The sequence below is a fragment of the Melopsittacus undulatus genome, chromosome 10 (assembly GCF_012275295.1).
Source record: "Melopsittacus undulatus isolate bMelUnd1 chromosome 10, bMelUnd1.mat.Z, whole genome shotgun sequence".
NCBI lineage: Eukaryota > Metazoa > Chordata > Aves > Psittaciformes > Psittaculidae > Melopsittacus > Melopsittacus undulatus.
The window spans coordinates 29787522-29807097 of record NC_047536.1 but is presented as its reverse complement, the minus strand read 5'-3'; the positions used below and the strand labels follow the sequence as shown (position 1 = coordinate 29807097).

The following is a 19576-nucleotide window of genomic DNA, read 5'->3' as shown; positions in this document are numbered from 1 at the left end:
GCAAAAGTGATATCACAAAATGGAGGACAGCTCAGGAAAATGAGCCAATCAAAGCCTGAGGACACTGATACAAAGGGCTAAGTCTGCAATGTAATCTACCTTATTCATGATTTTTGAGATGAAGTTTCTTTTATTACATGCTTCCTTAGTAGCTATGTAGGTTTTCTGCAACATTTCAATACTCCTGCCTGATGCAAGGGAGGGAAATGTCACATTTGGAGTGGTTTATGCTCTGCATTTTTTTCATTCTCAGTATGTTAAGTAGCGTTATTTGTTTAAAGAAATCACTCAGTTTTTCCCTAGCACTATTTAGCTTCCAACTAAAACAGTCTGCCTGCAAAGAATGAAAGAGGCATGTAGCTTTTAAAAAGCTACTGTTTTCATCATAATTTATAATCCAGAGCACTCCTTTGTTTTCCCCCCACTGCATTCTTTGTCCAGCTAATTACAAAAGTAACTGGATGTTGGCACTAAATAATAATGTCTAATCATATTCATCCTGGGCAATTCAAATTACTCTTTAGCAGCCAGAAAACTTAAAGTGCAATTATACGATTAACTACTAGTTACATTAGAATAATGGCCATTTGCTACAAGCTGAATAAACCTCAGCTACATTGCTTCATAGATGTCCTGACTAACTGTGATATTAACAAGATCCAGTCCTGTAACATCTTGGGTAGAAAGAATACGTGCTTTTTCCCCACATCTATTACTTAAACAAAACCCCACATTCCATCTGTCCTGAACAGTAGGAAAAAAACAGCACAGAGTGCTTCTTATTATGCAATCTATGAAAGTGAGTGATAACATCATACCTTGACAAAGCACCAAAAATATATGAAATTCTTCAGCTTGGCTGAATTTGCTTTACTTAGATGGAACAAAGATGGTAGAAATTTCCAGAAGGCCTTTCTCAGTCTTGCCACTGCAATTGTCAATCTTTAACCTACCCTCTGCTTCTATTGGCTCCAGTACTCCATGGAGCAGCGCGATTGGGCTGATCTGTAAAACAACACTGCTGTCTCTACCTTGCCTCAGACATCTTGCTGCAATGCAGACATTTATTTTTTGTGAACTATAAAAGAATTATATTTGAGTGATTAAAAATAGTGAACTTTAACAGACTCATGATGCTATGTTTCATTACAAGCACAAGGGCAGCTTATACAAATATGCTTCACTGTCAGCAGTGTGTCTGGAGGTGCAGATTTGAAACAGATCCTAGTTTAACAAAACCTGTGGGAGCCATTTTAATACAAGCTTTCTGATTGCAGATCACTTACTCCTGCTTCCTCATATTAAACAAATATTATGTTGTGCACTATTTAAGACTGAATGTAAACTGCTAATGTGTGTTAACTGATGATAGGAAAATTATGTCCAAATGTAATTTCTGTTTTAGCAGCTGAAGAACAAAAAACCAGAATAACTTCTTAGCTGTGTTAGCACTTCTTTGTATACTGAAAAAAATGCATTAAAATTGCGTTTAAAAATGCTATCACATGAAACTCAATCATAAACCCAGAAGTGCTTCAGGTTGCAAAGTGAACTAGACATTCTTATAATCTAATCGGGGGGGGGGGGGGGGGGGTTGGGGGGGAGGAAAGGGAGGGAGCTGTTAAGCAAAGCAAAGTGAGATATTCAAAGATACTCATATTGGCAAACAAGTAACTAGAGGTAAATTGCTACCTTATAGAACGTTATCAAATACATGGCAACCCTCTATAAAAGTCAGCATGAAACTGTATCTCCGTGCAGTCGTTTGCAAAGCTAGCTTAGCTCCAAGTTCTTTCCTAAAATTGTGAATGTGTGTGAACTGCTAAAACAAGCGCAAAAATGGCATTAAAAACACGAAAGAGCATCCCTCCTCTGCTTTTGTAACAATACTGGTGAGCACTGAAAAACAGCTTGTTAAAACAAGCATGCAAGTGCTACAAATAAAATCTTAGTAAAGGGCACAAACTGTCCTAAACTAGGTATAAATCAAGCAAGTTTGTCTGAGATTATACTTTGTATAGTATCAGAAGCATATGCTCATTAAGCATTATCTACTTTACTTCATAAGGTCACTTCATTGCTGAGTACTAGCACTTTCATCACACCTCAAAAGCCTAAGGAACAACGAAAATGCGCTTTGCCCTGCAAACATGGTAATTAATGATCTATGAACAAACAGCAAGTAGAATATTTTTCACTGGCCTGAGATAAACAGGAAGTATAAGCTTCAAAATTTACAGGCAAATTATCAAAAATACAGTGCATTCAAACTGGAACAGTTTACAGGTCCAAGTCTCTTAAAATGGACGCTAAGCAAATCTGGTATTTTGCATGACTAACATTACTTCATCTACTGGTCTAACTGACCCAGGAAAAACAAAATGTTTGGAAAACTATTAAAAATGGTCAGAAAGTAGCATGCTGCTTACTTACCAACTGTTCAAGCACCCATCTCAATTTTCCAGTTAAGAAGATACAACAGGCTGGCAGATTTGGGAATTGATCAAAAAGGATTTTCTTGAAATAATTACGTAGCATTAAACCAAAAGTTAAAAAAAAAAAAAGAAGGAAAAAAAAACCAAGAACGAACAACATGTACTACTGTCATGAACCACACATGATTTTATATCCTCTGGACTCCACAACACAGAACTGTGGCTGACACAGTGTAAAACAAAAAGGCACAGATAAAAGGTACATTAGTTTATTTGAACTATGTAAAAGAAGAAAGCTAACAGTTCAAAAACATTTTTCATAAAGAATCAGATTTGTAAACAGATATACTGCTGCATTTTATTGAGCAGCAACCCATTTCCAAAACCTGCAGCATAAAAACTCCCTTTTAAAGGAACAAAATATTAACCATACATTGTCCCTCAGAAAGAGAAACACGTTATATTAATTACTCCTGCAAGAAAAAAAGGTTCAATAATCATTTTAAATTAAGATAAGCTGCATAAAAAACATGATGCAACAGCACACCACCACCTAGGCCCAATATCTACAATCTGCCATTAGCACTTTTTGCTGATGTCTAGGTTTTTAAAAATCCCATATTTTTTCAGAGATAACTTATCTTAGCTATTCCATTCACTGTTTAGAAAGGTAAACTTGCCTGTTCTTCTGTCTGCCATTATCCCTGCTTGACTCCCTGTAGGGCAGTTAAATGCATCTGCTCCCTAGCTTCCATTTTCTCTTCAGCAGGCATGTGACACAACAGACAATAGTGCTGGCAAACTGCTCAGAGAGAGAAAGCTTCTTTGGAATACCAGGATCTTGATAAACTCTAAAAACACCATCCTCCTGTGAAGAAGTAGGTATGCCAAGGTTTTGCCAGTCTGCAAAATAAAGCTGTGGCTAATGGCTACTAACCATGTGACCCAAGAAAGCAAATTTAAACAGTTCCAACTTAATAAAGTGCTGTGGTGTGAGTTTTGCACAACAAATCACAGAGAATCACACTCTCAACCCACAACTCATAGGTCTTAGAGAAAAAAAAATGTAAAAAGTAAGGCTTACCTCTGTGGATGCATTGTTAACACAGTGTTATGTCAATACTTATAAAACATGGAGGACAGGCTCTCAGTACTCAGGCAGAAAGGGCTTGGCACTTAAGCTTGATGATCTGTCTTCCTAATAAAAGCTAATCCCGGATTGGCTGCTTTGGTAAATCTGAATGTAAAGCTTCAGGGGATTGGCTGAAACACTTCCTGAGCGATTATCTTTGTGCAGCTCTGGCAAGCAGGAGCCATCCTGTGCATAGAGAAGACAGGCTAAGCTAGGCCCGTTTCAGCAAAAGAAACTTGAAAAGAAACCCCAAATGTGCCCTCCCCGGACAAAATACACAGATTTTCAAGCAGAGGGAAGCGAAAGCTAACAGCCTGCCTGAGCAAACGTGTCTCAACGTGTCATTTACTGAAGGCATTTGGATATTTTAAACCTGAGGGAGGAAGAGTTCACCCAGGTCACAAAAGCTGTTCTTTCTAAACAAAAAGTTAAATTCACTTTGCTGGTGTTCTGCACGGAGAAAGCAAGACCACTGAAAGAGACCACTACATACCGAAAGTGAACATGCACAGGAGAGACTGGAATTACTGACTGAAAAAGCAGAGAATTCTCCTGTTCTGGAATTCAGACACCTGAACACCTACCATAGCAACCACACACCAGCAGCGTGAGTTCTTTAGGTACTATGATAAACCGCGAGCCTTAAATAGGAAAAACTTAATGTCTCATTTCAGCAAAAACTAGGATACAATTGAAACTGCATTATCACAGAGGGTGCTGCCATTCAGTGCGTGCCCTCCCTGTTTATAAAAACGCTGCAGAGCATAGCCAAAGCCACCAGTATCAGAGCACACACTGTCCTTCCCCGGCCCCCCCCCTCCCGGCCCCCACCTTTCGGCCTGCTCAGGCTGCCTGTTCCACAAAAATCTGACTTCCGTGTTAGCCGGCTGCAGCTGCAGTTTCCTGTCTGTTAACCCTGTAGGACTTGGTTCTTTTTAAGATACAATACAGGCCCTAAAAAAGACGTACATTTCTCTATGGGGCAAGTTATACGTCTGCTCTCACCAAAACAGATTCAGCTTCTCGGATGTTTTTGCTTTACCTTTTATCTTCTACTAAAATTCTGCAATTGAAACAAAATGAGAAAGCGGCATGTAAGTAATGAGTTTGATCTTGGGCCAGTTCCCAAGCATTTGATTCAAAAATGTGATTCAGCTCTCTTCCCTAATGCAGTGAAAGTGGGAGGATTTATTGCAGGAAGCCTTAACTCTAGATGAAGATTTTAAAGGTCAAATCTTTAGAAAGGCCTGTACATTTTTGTTCAAAATTTTAGGTATTAGGTAGCTCAGCATAATCATTCCATAACCACCAACAAATTACAGTGGGAACCATAGATGAAAAGGTGATTCTGAACCATATTCATGTTATCAATGGATTATTTATTATTAAAACAGAAAGGAAAAAAGAAGAAAACCAAATGGAGTTGCAGAAGGGGAGGTTTAATACTGAAATAACAAATATTAGATAATACGCTAAAATAACCAAAGCAAAATAAACATTCTTCCAATACAGCATGCAAGAGCAGGATTGTGCAAAACCAACTATAGAAACCCTCCTCCCATAAATGAAGGACAGTTGCAAACAGAATATGCACTTCATTCTACCTCTGCCCAAGTGCTAATGATCCCAGAAACCACCACCACAAATAAAACTAATACCCCCCCTTAGTTCCAGCCAGCACCTTTCATAATACAACTACTTTACCACACGAACATCTTCGCTTGAGAGCTGACATGAGTCATAACTATGCAGCTCTCGGTAAAATTAATAATCCTAGTCTGCACTGTCCCACACTGCATCTAGATTATTTCTTGAGATATCACTGTCCCAGGAAAACTGCCAAACCACCCTATCACTGTGCTTACATTTTTGTGTTCTTGCGATTTAGGCTGCAACAGCGGATGGATTACCAGCCCAGAGTATAAATTCTGATCTCATAAGTAATTCTGGAGTCCCTGCTGGAAGCATTTTCCCTTTTTAGCTTTGGCAACGTTTTTCAGGGCAGGGAGCAGGAAGGCTCGTGGATTACACTGGCAGTTTGTTCTGTTTTAGGAATGCAGCAGAAACTGGAGAGAGTGCTGCTATACAGCCCACTACAGCAGCACAAACACACTGGAAATGCATGACATTCAAGTGCATACTTGCATCAGTTTTAAAAGTTCAAACCATTCAAGGCAGGTTTCTTTTTAATTGCATACCTAAAGGCCGATGTCACTCGGGGATATCACCCCCCCCCAGCACACAAATATCTAAAGTTCGATTCCTCCATGCAGTAAATGTGGGGACTGTCAGACATTCACATGTGTGCTCATTGTTTGACTTCTCGAATATTATTCTATCTAAAAGAAAAAAATAATAAAAAATCCTAATCCCTCTGAAGTACAGCAAAGGAGCAAAACTAATTACACTGGATTTGTCAGTGCTTTGTGCTAACCCAGATCCAGCTCTGGGAATGCAGTAACGCTGATGGTGACTGGGAACACTGCCAAGCTGACACACTTGGACCATCAGAGAGAATCAGCATGCAGCAGAAAGATAGAAGCAGCCTCAGAAAAGGCCTAAGGTTCTGTCCTCTTCAAGGAAATGGTGGCATAAATGCAAAAGAAAAAACTACAAATCTTGAATCATTACCAAGAACAAAAACGCAGAAAGCATATCAAACAGAATATAGCATTTATATTCAGCCACCAGGCTACTCTGCTGGAACAGACAGAAGAATTCTGTCAGGATTCAGTAAGGAAAACTTGACTTATCTTTGTTTTCTTGTCCATACACATATTTTGCAACAGGAGGGACAAATCTGGTATAATGACATACAGGTATATCTGGAAAATTTAGAAGGTTTTGTCTCCTAAAGTCACAATGGTTGCATGTCCTACTGCAGCTTGGCCAATTCTTTTACACAGGGGTGGTGAATTTTTTGGAGGGGGAAGGGAAAGAAAGGTAAAGAAAACAAAAGCAAGAGACAGGGAAGCTAAACGCTTTGTTAAAGCAGAAGAGAGGGCGGAGAGATTAGATTAGCTTGTATTTGTCCTTTTCAGTGCTTTGGAGATGTTAAGGGAAAACAGGCAAGAAAAAAAAAGGCTAAACAGAGAAACCAAAGGAAAGATGGAAAGCAGAAATTCAGTCAGAAGGAAATTAAAAGACAATACTGCTAGAAGTGCAAACCCACTATATTTAGACTTCTTTGCAAAGATCTCTGCCTGCTGTGCAGAATCTCCATAAAGCACACACATCAAGCACCACAGTGTTGCAAGGGACTAAACTATTTAATATATACTGAAAGCCTCAAAATTAAACAGAAACCCATGAGGAAGATTTTGTGTGACAGAAACAGGGAGTTTGATATGTACCCCTGTATAGGGAGTGAATCATCATTGGCAAAGAGGGAAGAGTAGGTGATGGACAAAAAATGGAGGATTAAAAATAACATTTTGAAGTGATACATGAAATGAAAGGGGAAATGTAATCTTTTCAAAGGATAATACTGAATTTAAAAAAACAACAGGGGAAAGAAGTTGCATTATGGTCGTGTAACTTGGTCCTCGATTTCCAAGTCGTTGACTGACAACCCTAATTTCTAGAATAAGAACATGAAACACTGTAATTCAGCACCTTTCCCTTCAGGAATTTCTCCACCTTTTCCCTTTATCCTATGTCTTCCCAAGTGTCAGTAATCACTTAGAGACCAGAAGATAAGGCTGCCATCTGATACGGAATCCAGCAATAAAGGACTATAAAGGCAGTTCTAGAAATTTTAAATGTAGAATGGATGTTAAAAAATCAGTGACCTAAACAGGTGGTAGTTTTGTAAATTATCAGAAACTACTGGAAAATGTGTTTATGCCAAGTAGGTACCTGATTTGCCCACAGGTTCAAAAGGCTTTGTGGACAGATGCATGCATGAACAACATCTGAATACTTCTGGTTTACTACTTGTTCTGCATCACAATGGTCAGGTAAAAAGCTGATTTTGTTTGTAATATACACTGGATATCTGGTGCATTAAGAAAGTTTCTCTACAGCTATTTTTAGTATTCTGTGCAACTACCTCATGTACATTCCCTTCTAAAGGAAATCTCCATTCATGTCCAATCATCTGCCAAAAATACCTGGGGAGGGAGGAAAACAAAAAGTTCACCTTGAGCCCTTTCACAGCTGTAGCTTTTTAAGAGGTGCTACAGCCTATGTTATCTTAGGGCATATGCCTCATATATTTCATGCCTATCACCCCCAGTTTGAACCAGTCTCTCCACAGTTTAACACAGCTGGGCTGTTGGATATACTGTATAAAATAGGACTTTCATTACTATATATTTAAATTATATGTTCTATATTAAAAACCTAACAGATATAATTTATTTCATATTTCATATGCAGCCAAATACATTCTCAGTTACCCGGAAAGCAGCTGTGAGGCGTATGCAGATATACTGCATGTCAGACCCAAACCATACCCCACCGTGCAGCTGAACTGCACCTGTGCAGCAAGTGGGTTTATCCTGCCTGCTGTGCGATAACACAGCAATGGCTCCAACTCACTGCACGTGCAAGGTCCATGGCCATGGGAATGTCTATACCTTGCATGAGAACAAGGTCCGAAGTACTGAAAGAAGCTTGTGTTTCACCAAGGGATTCTAATGCCCAGGTGTGAGACATCCTGCCTGTAGCACTTACTCTGACATGAACATCTTTCCCAAGAAGAAACTCACTACTCTTAAGGGAAAAAATATTCAGGACAAGGTCTGGGAGGCACTAAACTCTAATCTTACTACTGCAGCTTCTCTTCTGATTTTGTCACTTTTGGGAATCACTTAACAATACTGTGATAAGTGACTTTTTGGCTGGTTTGAGTTCTTTTTCAAAAAAAGCTGATTATCTCACAGAAGATTCCACCTGCTGAAGCTCATATCAAACATGTGAAGTGATGGAATTACAAACATGCTGCTATTACAATGATTTTTCCTCTCCTATGCTTATGTCTTATCACAACCCACTGCTGATTTAGGCTATGTCACTTTCACTTTTGACCTCTTTCCTGCCCATTCACACACTATATATACAGTTTGGCTTCAGCTTTAAAGCTCTGCATATTCACAACTTTCTCTTCCCTATCTGCTATTCCAATTACTCTATTAATCTGATTTTTGTTGTTTGCCTCTCACCAGCATTAAGTCCTTCTTTATTTTTGTACCACAAATGTGCAGTACAATCACATTCACAAAGACTTAACTCATGGTTTTACCAAGCTGGGTTTCTTTTTCCCCATTTTTTAAAATCAGACACACCATCTTAAGCATCTCACCACTCCTTCCAGCCACAGCACCCAGCTCAGTTCCACTTCTAGCATAACTCTCTGTATGGTTACACAGAGAAGAGGATCAGTGAATCAGGTGTTTACTGGGTTAACTTTAACCCAGGAAAGGCAACAATTCACAACAGTTCATGACACTGCTGCAATAGCAATGGCATGGCTGAAAGAGCAGGAATGAGCAGCTTGAGATAACTTAATCACTAACAGTAAGAGAAATTCTTGTGAAACTATGTGATCAAGCACTACATCCATGTTTTCACCAGATTTGTGTTATTAACTATGTTTTCTTAAAGTACAAATGACACTGTAGATCCTTCCTTGCCTCTTCAACCTTATGAATGGGCAGGAAGAAAGAAAGCCTTTGAAATATAATCGTGTCTCTGAAAAGAAACAACGCATTTCCCAGCTGTGGCCTTGTCTGCTGAAACCAGGTGAAAGACTTGCCCATAATTAACTAACATCTGCATAAACTGTTGAATTCATTTTAGCACCTTTACAGATCATTATTTTTCATGCACTGTGGGACTTACAGATTATGTTTACTAAGCCCTCCTTATCAGGTGACAGACAAGAGGACACTCCTGAGCTAATGCCACTGCCAAGGTGTTTCCACAAAGGAAGCTTACTGTGGAGAAATCAATACCCACATCAAAACACACAATACTGAAAGGGCAGAACAAATCCTGTTGTATTTATTGTACTTGTCAGTAACATAATAAAGTCCAAGTGTGTGTTAATTAGATACACAAATAAGTCAACTGGTCTCCAAGCTTTTTTATTAAATGAACTTCATTACTTTTTTTTAAAGCCACCATATTCCCATGTGGCATTAGAGTGGAACAATGTCAGAGGGTAGGGGATTCAAAGTGAAGTTGTGTGCAACATCTTAACTACATCAGCAGCAACACAACAAAAGTGTAGGGCATATAAACTTATTTTTGTGTTGAAGCTACTACAGACCCCAAAAAAACCTCCAGTACAAATGTCAATTTACCCTTTTACAAAGCATTACTCCGCCTTATCATATAATGGTCTTGCTTAATCCTGGTTTTTAAAGATATGTTGGAATATACCATTCCAGGCACTACAATGCATATCGAAAACCAGTTCTGATGTTACTCTGCATTTCAGAGTGTCATTAGTAATTCTGGAAATACCAAGGAAGAGGAAAAATAAGCCTGCAAATATTTCTTAGGCAGCCCTACAAAACATCTATTCCCAGGCAGAAAATTTGTACTGCAACCCCTGGTTTATCGTCTTTCTCTTGATCTCTCAGCTGTATTTCTTTTTAAATCATTCAGATTCCAGTCCTGCACATTTTCAATTTCTTCTGTGCATTCAGATAACTGCGTATTATAGAATCATAGAATCACAGAATAGTTTGGGTTGGAAAGGACCTTAAGATCATCTAGTTCCAACCCCCCTGCTGTGGGCAGGGACACCTCCCACTAAACCCTGCCACCCAAGGCTCTGTCCAACCTGGCCTAAAACACCACCAGGGAGAGAGCATTCACAACTTCCTTGGGCAACCCATTCCAGTGCTTCACCACCCTCACAGTAAAGAACTTCATCCTTATATCCATCTAAACCTCCCCTGTTTAAGTTTTAACCCATTACCCCTTGACCTATCACTATAGGCCCTAATGAATAGTCCCTCCCCAGCATTCTTATAGGCACCCTTCAAATACTGGAAGGCTGCTATGAGGTTTCCACACAGTCTTCTCTTCTCCAGGCTGAACAGCCCCAACTTTCTCAGCCTATCTTCATACAGGAGGTGCTCCAGCCCCTGATCATCCTCGTGGCCTCCTCTGGACTTGTTCCAACAGTTCCATGTCCTTTTTCTGTTGAGGACACCAGAACTGCACACAATGCTCCAAGTGAGGTCTGACAAGAGCAGAGCAGAGGGGCAGGATCACCTCCTTCGACCTGCTGGTCACGCTTCTTTTGATGCAGCCCAGAATATGGTTGCTCTCTGGGCTGTAAGCGCACACTGAAGCTGGCTCATGTTCATTTTCTCATCAACCAACACCCCCAAGTCCTTCTCTGCAGGGCTGCTCTGACTCTTCTCTGCCCAACCTGTAGCTGTGCCTGGGATTGCTCCCACCCAGGTGTAGGACCTTGCACTTGGCATGGTTAAACTTCATAAGGTTGGCATCAGCCCACCTCAGAAGTGTGTCAAGGTCCCTATGGATAGCATTCCTTCCCTCCAGCTCATCAATCGAACCACACAGCTTGGTGTCATCGGCAGACTTGCTGAGGGCACACTCAATCCCACTGTCTATGTCAGCAACAAAGATATTAAACAAGACCAGTCCCAACACCAATCCCTGAGGGACACCAACTTGTTACTTTCGTTATTCTTTCAAGGGGTGAGAATGGGAAAAACAACCAAGCCTGGACAGTAGCACTGAGCAAACACTTCAACACAGCAGAAAAACATAATTCAGAGAAAAAAAAAAAAATCTGGTTGTTATAATTCTATTTTACTGTGCATTTTTCTTTGTTTTTATGTAATGGCAGAAAAATACTTAAAAAAAGAAAAACTATTCTAACTTTAGGCTGCAGATTAAAATAATTTTCATGACCTAAATAAAGCTTGTAAAGCTGACATAGAGATAAGCACTGATGCAGAAAGATGAAGAATATACATTCTAAACTGCAATTTTACCAGACCAGGGACACTATCAGCACATATGTTTCAAGTTCAGCTCACACATAAGTCCTTAGAATTTAAACATGATGTTTAAGTTTTATATATGACTTCATTGCTACTGAAAGGGGTACTATTATTACCAATCCCATTCCCAACCACATATTCCCACTCTTTCCATTATTTGTAGAACCCTGCAGTGAGCCGGGTCAGTTTGCTTAATCAGCAGAAAAGTAGATGCAATGGTGGGGTTAGACTCTGCAGCCACAAACCCTTTCAACAGTGAGGGGCAATTCGATCTGTTCAAATTGTCTGTATGTCCCCATTTTCCCAAAGTCCCCACTACAAAAAGAAAATTGCATACAAATATTGACTAGTTCTCTGGACTTCCTCTGTTTTAACTTCAAAGTGCTTGTCACTGATCTACAATGTTTTGACTAAGATTAGTTCCTTGCATTCCTGTGAGCAAAATGAACCTTTTAGCACTTGGCCTGTTCTTTTTTTTCTCTCTGAGAGTTTACATTAAAGCCAAAACAAAACCATAAGCCACAAAACCCACAATATATTTGCAGCAAACACTTGGGTTTATGTATGCATTTGTTTAGGAAAACTTAGACATTGATGGACGGACAGCATAGAGTACCACCAGCATTTCAAATTGCACCCAAAACCTGATACTGATGTTTTTCTGAACAAATACTATGCCTTCTTTTTAAGGGCTGAGCCGCATGGCTGTACAGGGCAGAAAACTTGAAGAGCAGCTGTCTGAATAATGTAAAATATATATTAAGAAGTGATCCTATGCAACTAATGCATAATAATTACAAATTCTCTTTAATATTGCTTCTATTTGCAAAGATTTGTAAAGCAAATGCTGTAAGAGCCAATTTCTTTGAAAGGTAAGGTTGTCATTCCTCCTTGTCCTTAGTTGCTTGGTTTTTTGTTTAATTAAAAAAGTCATCTACATACACGTTTACATTATTTTGTTCTTAGTGGTAAAATGATGAAAGTTTATGTAATTGTCCAACATTTAAATATTTCTATTTTGTATAGTTACTACAAGCACTTGAAATCAATGTAAATTATTTAAAGGAAAAACAAGTTCTAGTGTGGAACAGCCACGCTTGTCCTGTAACAAATTTCAAACCCGTAAGCTGTTCTGTATTTATTGTAAAGAGTGTCAAAGTTTCTAACACTGGAGCCCTGGACTAAACAGCTCTGTAACTTTGTATACAGTATCTGAACTGTTCTTCACCTACTTTTGCACGTAACCTATTCAAATGGCATCCTGATCTTGATTCGGATGTTTCTAGAGGATAGATATTGAAAAATTAACTTCTTTATGCTTATCTAATAAGGACGTTTCCCCAAAACATTTAGTAAAGAATTAAAATATTACGTATTTCTACTCACTCAGACACGTTCCAATAAAATACCCTTATTACATCAAATGACCGAAAGCTGTTTTTCTTAGGGTTTTTTTTTGTGTGAAAAGGAATGGTAATAATTTCACAGATCTGGCCGGTCGTCCCCGTCCCCCCCCCCCGTCCCCCCCCCAGTCCGGTAACTTTGGTAGAAGTGTGGCATCCCCTAGCGTTCATTTGTGGGTTATGACACTGGGAAAAAAATGCTGGCAAATAATCACCTACTTCTAGCAAATGCTATTCAGAACGGTTTTCACTGTAGGATTCAATACTCATTTTCACATCAAGATTTTAGCAAAGACACTTCACTGATTTGCCTGAGGACCATTAAAAAAGCCTGAGGGTGAAGTTTTCCTCAAGGGGCACAGCTATCTCCATCATAACAGCATGTAGAGAAGCAATCAGAATGTGTTTAAACTGGTTAGTGTCAACATCAAGACTATGGATGAGCCATCCTATACTGACCTGCATAGCTCTTATATCAGCAGTCACCCTTCTGGGCCTCCAACAGAACCCTACCCAGTAGTGTTTGGTGCTTTCTTAGTGAGGCAATCACGGAACAATCTGTCCTACACTTCAATAGACAAGAAGAGCTCTCATACCTCTCATTATGCTACAGCATTATCTTCCTCTAGCCACATCAAATGCCTCAAAGTGTAAGTGCAATTCAAGGCAGACAAACAGGCAAATGCAAAGTGTTTGTAATGTTTTCTAAGTCTCAGTCCAGACATGGTTTTGCCGTGTAAATTACAGTTAAATGCCTAGTATTATGTAAACAAATCTTAGTAAGCATGGATAAAAGGACAAAGGCTAGAAGCAAAATGGTTCTTGTATGGTAACAGCAGCAGAGAAAAAACTAAGGCAACTGGAACTCCTCTATAGAATGCATGTGGCAACCACCACCAGAAGACACAGACTTAATCCCAATAAATACCCATTCAAAAAAGCTCAACACACCCCAGACAACACTTTCTGGAGAAAAGAAAGGCATAGGGGCCTTCAAAACACGTCTAATTTCATCACCAAATTATGACCAGATACATTTTACAAACAGATTCCTTCATCATTAATCTCACTAGTAAAATAGTTCTATGTGGTTACCATGTAACAGGAAAGAACAATATTTTTCAGAACAGACTAATCTTATGAACTATAAGGAAGAAATCTTATGAACAAACAAATCTTATGAATCTGTAAACAAAGGAAGAAAGAAAGATAAAGCAGATGCACAGCATTTCTCTGCGACTAAAACCATTATAAAACTCCTTACAAAATTCTAACATACATACATACAGTGGAAGCCATGATGAACACATCTTGTACCATACTCTACTGATTAATACATTTTAAATGTACACACAACTAAATCACAGAAACATAAAGTCACATAGCACTACATACATTAATTTCTCCTTTAACAATCCTAAGCGTACACCTTATATTATTTCAGCCACTGAAATACAGACTACATATTTCACTGTTTGTATACTCACATGATCAGGAAACATTTCTTCTCAACATTAATATGTCATTGGCTGTTTAGCAGAGTAAGGTTTTATCTGGGAGAAACTAATTTGATAACAGATTTTGGGGGAAAAAATCAAGAAAGGAATAGAAGAGAAATAAGGTTAAGTTTAAACTGTTCAGTCTTGCTCTCTCATATTGTTACAGTGGCAAGAGATCTGGCTCTGGACAGAAAAGTGAAAAACAGATTCTTCAGTATTTTTTCCGTATTTCCTTTTGTGGGTTTAGGTTTTAAAATTTATATTCGCAAGACCACTAATTCTCTATAATTTGTACTTACTAATTCTCAGTTTTTCTTTAATGCTTAATTGGTGTAACCATTGCACAGAAGAGAGATGATGCTATTATTTATGGAGAATAAAAACAGCTGCTTCTACAGAATATATTATTGGTCAACAGCTGTGATGAATATTCCCTGTTATAAGATGAAAGCTAATAAGGGGGAAAAAAGTCCTGAGAAGGATATCAGGGTTTCTGTGTATCTGCACTTAGCTATTATTATCTGCACTGGCCAGGCTTGACTGACAAATTGCATGTGTGTGATATCAACCTCATGGTTTGCAATATTCACACATAAACTTTCAATTTGTAATATGAATATAGTCAGGATATAAATCCAGGATAAAATAAAAATTCTTCTCTCAATTCCCTTTTAAAGTTTGGTGCATTTTTAGGAGTGAAAAAGGTCAATAGTGGATTAAATCTTTTTTAAATTGTTTTATCCCATTTTAGAAGACTTGCTGCTAGGTCATTCCACAGCTAAGCAATACCAGAGTAATACATTGACACACAACTACAGAGATACTAGCTCAGGAAATCTTCAAGTATAATACAGAATCATAGAATGGTTTGGGTTGGAAAGGACCTTAAGTTCATCTAGTTCCAACCCCCTGCCACGGGCAGGATGTCTCGCACTAGACTTAGGCAGAACAATCCAAAGGGTTTAACCACCCAGATAAAAGATAAAGAAACATCAGATTAAAAAAAAAAAGATGTATTTTCAGTTTCAATCTTTTCTAGTCATTATTTTTTTTCTTGACAGGCTGCTTAACATATTAATGCATGAATTAAATATTAGTCTTTGCATTACAGGGTTATCCATTTAAATGTCACATTAATAGCTTATTACCTAAAACCCTAGGGTGACATCCAGGCCCTGTTATCTCCAGTGAGTCCAGAGTTTCACCCAGGACATTCATCTGTTTTTTTAATGCATGGAAATTATTGTCTTTCAAGGACAATAAAATATCTCGTAGCAAATTAAAAATTACTAATGTATCTAAGCCCTTCTTGTGTCTATTGAGTAAGTTGTGAACAATAACAACTAATAGAAATGTCAAGTTGACAGAAATATTGAAAGGAACTGGAAGAGTTTTTCCAACTGTCTAATATTTTATTTCTTATTAGTCTGTTTTTGTGTATTACTGTTACTAATTTGCAACTAAAAATACTTCGCTTTTTTAATGCAAAACACTTTGTACAAGCATTACTCTGCCCATTTAATAAATGGTAAAAACACAAAAAGGAGAATAAATTACTTTCCCTCCCTGCATATGACAAGGTGAATTCAGTTCTATGGCCTTAGTGATCAGCTTGGAATGTAACAGAAAGGAACGCTGGGTTGGAGAAAAAGATGTTTGCACTCAAAAGGAAGAGAGAATGCACATCTGAAAGCCTCTGGAAATGGCCCGTTATTTCTTCAGCTGGTCTCAGTTCTCATTATCCCTTGGTGAACTCTAAGATGTTAAACTAAGGAGTGAAAAGACTTGGGTTTTAAAGTCTTGTCTTACTATATGCTTGCAACCTTCAAGCCAACATAAAAACAAACAAAAAAGGTAGGCAGTATCAGGTATTTGACAGGCTTGAGAGTGATCTGAGATAGAACTTCAGCTCCCAGGTCCATTCTGTAACAAGTAATATATGTTGCTTCTGTGTAGTGCTATTATCCCTGGAGCATACAGACATGCACTCTGCAGCCACAAAAATAATACTGCACCAAGATGGGACAAGGGCTTCTTTGGAAATAAAGCTAATGGGGAGTTCAGCACTCTAAATTGTTCTGGGAACCCTATCAGCTTGGCTGTGAGTTGTAACAATGTAACTTCACAAACCAGGTTGGACAGTACTTTTTTGTGACACACATATATTTTGCTGCCAGAGTTTCAATTTAAGTCTTAATACAAAGTAGCACATTTGTATTGGTTTTTTTTTTCCTTGTAAAAGCACCACATGCTTTCAGTTTTCAGTCTGGAAAAAGTAAACAGAGGTGACTAGTAGTGAATGGTCATGACTCATTGTTCTTGTTATAGTTGATTTCTAAAGGCCTTGCTGAACATCATTGCTGGCTTAGCATCTTTTTTTTTTTGATGTAGATCATATTGCATTGGAGTTTTTCTAAGACTGGATAAAATCATGAGCAACCTAGTCTAACCTCATAAGTGGATCATGATTTGAGTAGAAGGTTGGCCTAAAGACTTCCTAAGGCCCCTTTCAGCCTGAACATTTCTGTGATCTGCAAAACAGCATGTATTTTTGTTTGCCTACTAATACAATCTTAAAGTTCGGGTAAAATTAGCCTGGAACATTCGTGGGTTTTTCTAGTTATGAAGTGAAATAATAGTTCTAACCTGTATTTCACTCTTATTTATGATTTGGTGGCACTTTTAGTTACTCAGCAAGATGTAATACAATAAATAATTCACTTGATCTGGGAGGGAAACATGTAGAGGAAAAAAAGTTATTAATGAATTAGTATCAGTTATTGGATCACTGTGCAGTCTCCATATATCGTATCAGTAATATTCCAGACTCTCAACCTGCTCTGTGTCCAGGTGTATACATTGCATTTGAAGATATTATGCTAATTCTTCTATTAGTCAGACATTAAAAAATTGGAAAAACAAGTAAAAAGTGCAATTTTTTGTTTGTTTTACTGCTATATTATTAACCCATCAGGGAAGAAAAGGAAATGGTTATTATGAGGGTAGACACATACCAATGATGACAAATACTTTTACAAAATAAAAATGCAAATGTGAAATGGTTTATGGAAATGTTTTAAGAGGGTATTTTAGTTTAAATTTTCCCTAAACCAGTTTTGTTTGCAATTAAATCTGCCCCACACATGGCTAAAAACGTAAGAGCCTGAAAAGAGGTCACTAATTTATTATGATCCAAGCTGTAGAAAAAGCACTATTACTATGACAATATAACATTACATATTTTAAATAAAGTCTTGCAAACTAGACTGCAATCACTTCATCACCTTATAGACACCCTTCAAAACAAAAAAGTGATACCAGATTTTCAGCCTGAAAGGAATAACCAGTCTCAGAATGAAAGGTTTCATAAAACCATATGGATACAGGGGCTTGTATTCAATGTATGATCTCTTCAGAATGGACTGCTGGTTTAACGTATGCAGCAGATGTTCCACCTGCTCTGTAAGTAGAATATTTATTTGCTTAATAGATTCTAAATAAAAATTGCAATCAGACCCCACAGAAATTGCACACATTATGCACAACATAACAGCCAGTAATTGATTACCAGATGTAGACATTGAAGTGGATTTCTACTTTTGTTTTTTATAGAACAGCAAGACAGCTTTTCACTCTTTCATACTACCTAAAATATAGCACCTGATCCTTTCCTGCCTTTCTTAAGGCTCTACAGTTATCATCCAATTACATATTATAGTAAAATTATTTCAACTGCTGTTTAATTGTGTTTTTTTGATATTAATTATATGACACAGGCAAAAATCCACACTTGCTTTACACCTCCCTGTCCCAATTATATGACTTACCCTGCACATTCTTAACACAGGTTTTTTTTTTCAGAGATAGTAGTGTATCAAGAAATAGGCAGATGGTTCTCAAACTGCAGCACAGAAGCTTCAGAATTCAGTATTGTATAATTGATGCTACAAATGTTATTCCCTTTCTGCATAGTTCCATTTTTGTAAAACTGGGAACACATTTACACAAAGACTAAGTCCCAAGTTTTAATTCTTACAAAATAGCGGCCAATATGTAGTGGTTTATGAAGAGGAAAGAGAAGCAAGAAATACCATACAGAAACATATCAATCAGTCATCTACAGTCCCATCTGCAAAAACGACTAGACCATACACTTTAAAGGAAAGCCCAGAACTATTTCTTGGTATGAAAAATTATAGTGTGACAAAAAACCTCTCTTCGTAGCTTATTTTTTAATTCTTTTATTCCCAAAATGGACAAGGCTTAATAGGCTCTTGTAATTTTAATCTCTAATAATATTGTTTAATTAGATACTGTTAGGAGCATGTATGTTGTGGTTTAGTTCTTTTTTTTAACAGAACTCAATACAAATTGCTACTGAATTTTATATGCTTGCCATTAAGTGCCAGTTACTGACTGTTGTGTTTAAGTTTTTTTCTTTTAGGTAACGAAAAGTGAAAATGTCTGAGATATACATAAATTTATATATATACATATAAATATATATGTTGCACTGCTTTTGCTTCATATCTGTCATTATCCTTCTTAAATTAAGGTAGAACCCTAAACTAGAACTCAATGAGCTTTAGGAAGATTCTGAACAGGCAAAATGCTTAGTGTGAAAAGAATAAACTCCATCGTTCCAATGGCTATTCACCCCAGTCTGACTTCTTCAATGATTTACACAGGACCACTATCTCTTCTGTTTTCCCGTATCTTTCCTAAGTTACTTCTCCTCCCCCATTTCAAAGTCCCAAAAGAACACTGTGAATGTGTTTTGATACAACTGTATGGCTTACAGGGTACCACTGTTCCCCACAGTGAATCTATCTTGTTTACTCGATCTTAAATTCCATTAGATAGTCTCTATGCTATCTTGTGTTTAAGCAGTGCCCAATAAAATTAAAAAAAAGTGAATAAATAAAAAATCCCAATCTTGGATAGTCTTTTAACACACAAAAGAAATCATATAGACAATTTGAATGTATTTGCCTTGTGATTTGTAAACTGGGTTTACTTACCCCATGACAATAACTGGATCTTTTTTGTTCTCTGGATCTACTCAAATTCTGAATTAGGTCTTCTTGTTTAACTGAAGTATAAAATAAAGGAGTCA

At 37.8% G+C, this 19576-nt stretch overlaps 1 protein-coding gene across 8 annotated transcripts in view; it reads right to left on the bottom strand.

The window, feature by feature from the left end:
* ZMYND8 (zinc finger MYND-type containing 8) overlaps positions 1-3630 on the bottom strand; it is a 51374-nt gene extending 47744 nt beyond the window's left edge. For 7 of the 8 annotated variants that reach the window (XR_004080240.2, XR_004080241.2, XR_004080242.2 and 4 more), the window contains exon 1: positions 3520-3630. Coding sequence is in view for 5 of the 8 variants with exons in the window: in XM_031046951.2 (XP_030902811.1) it covers positions 3520-3533 (14 nt within the window). In the remaining 3 variants the exon portion in view is untranslated. The remainder of the gene's footprint in view (positions 1-3519) is intronic. The other variant, XM_031046950.2, reaches the window with a different exon arrangement.
* Between the last annotated feature and the right edge of the window lie 15946 nt (positions 3631-19576).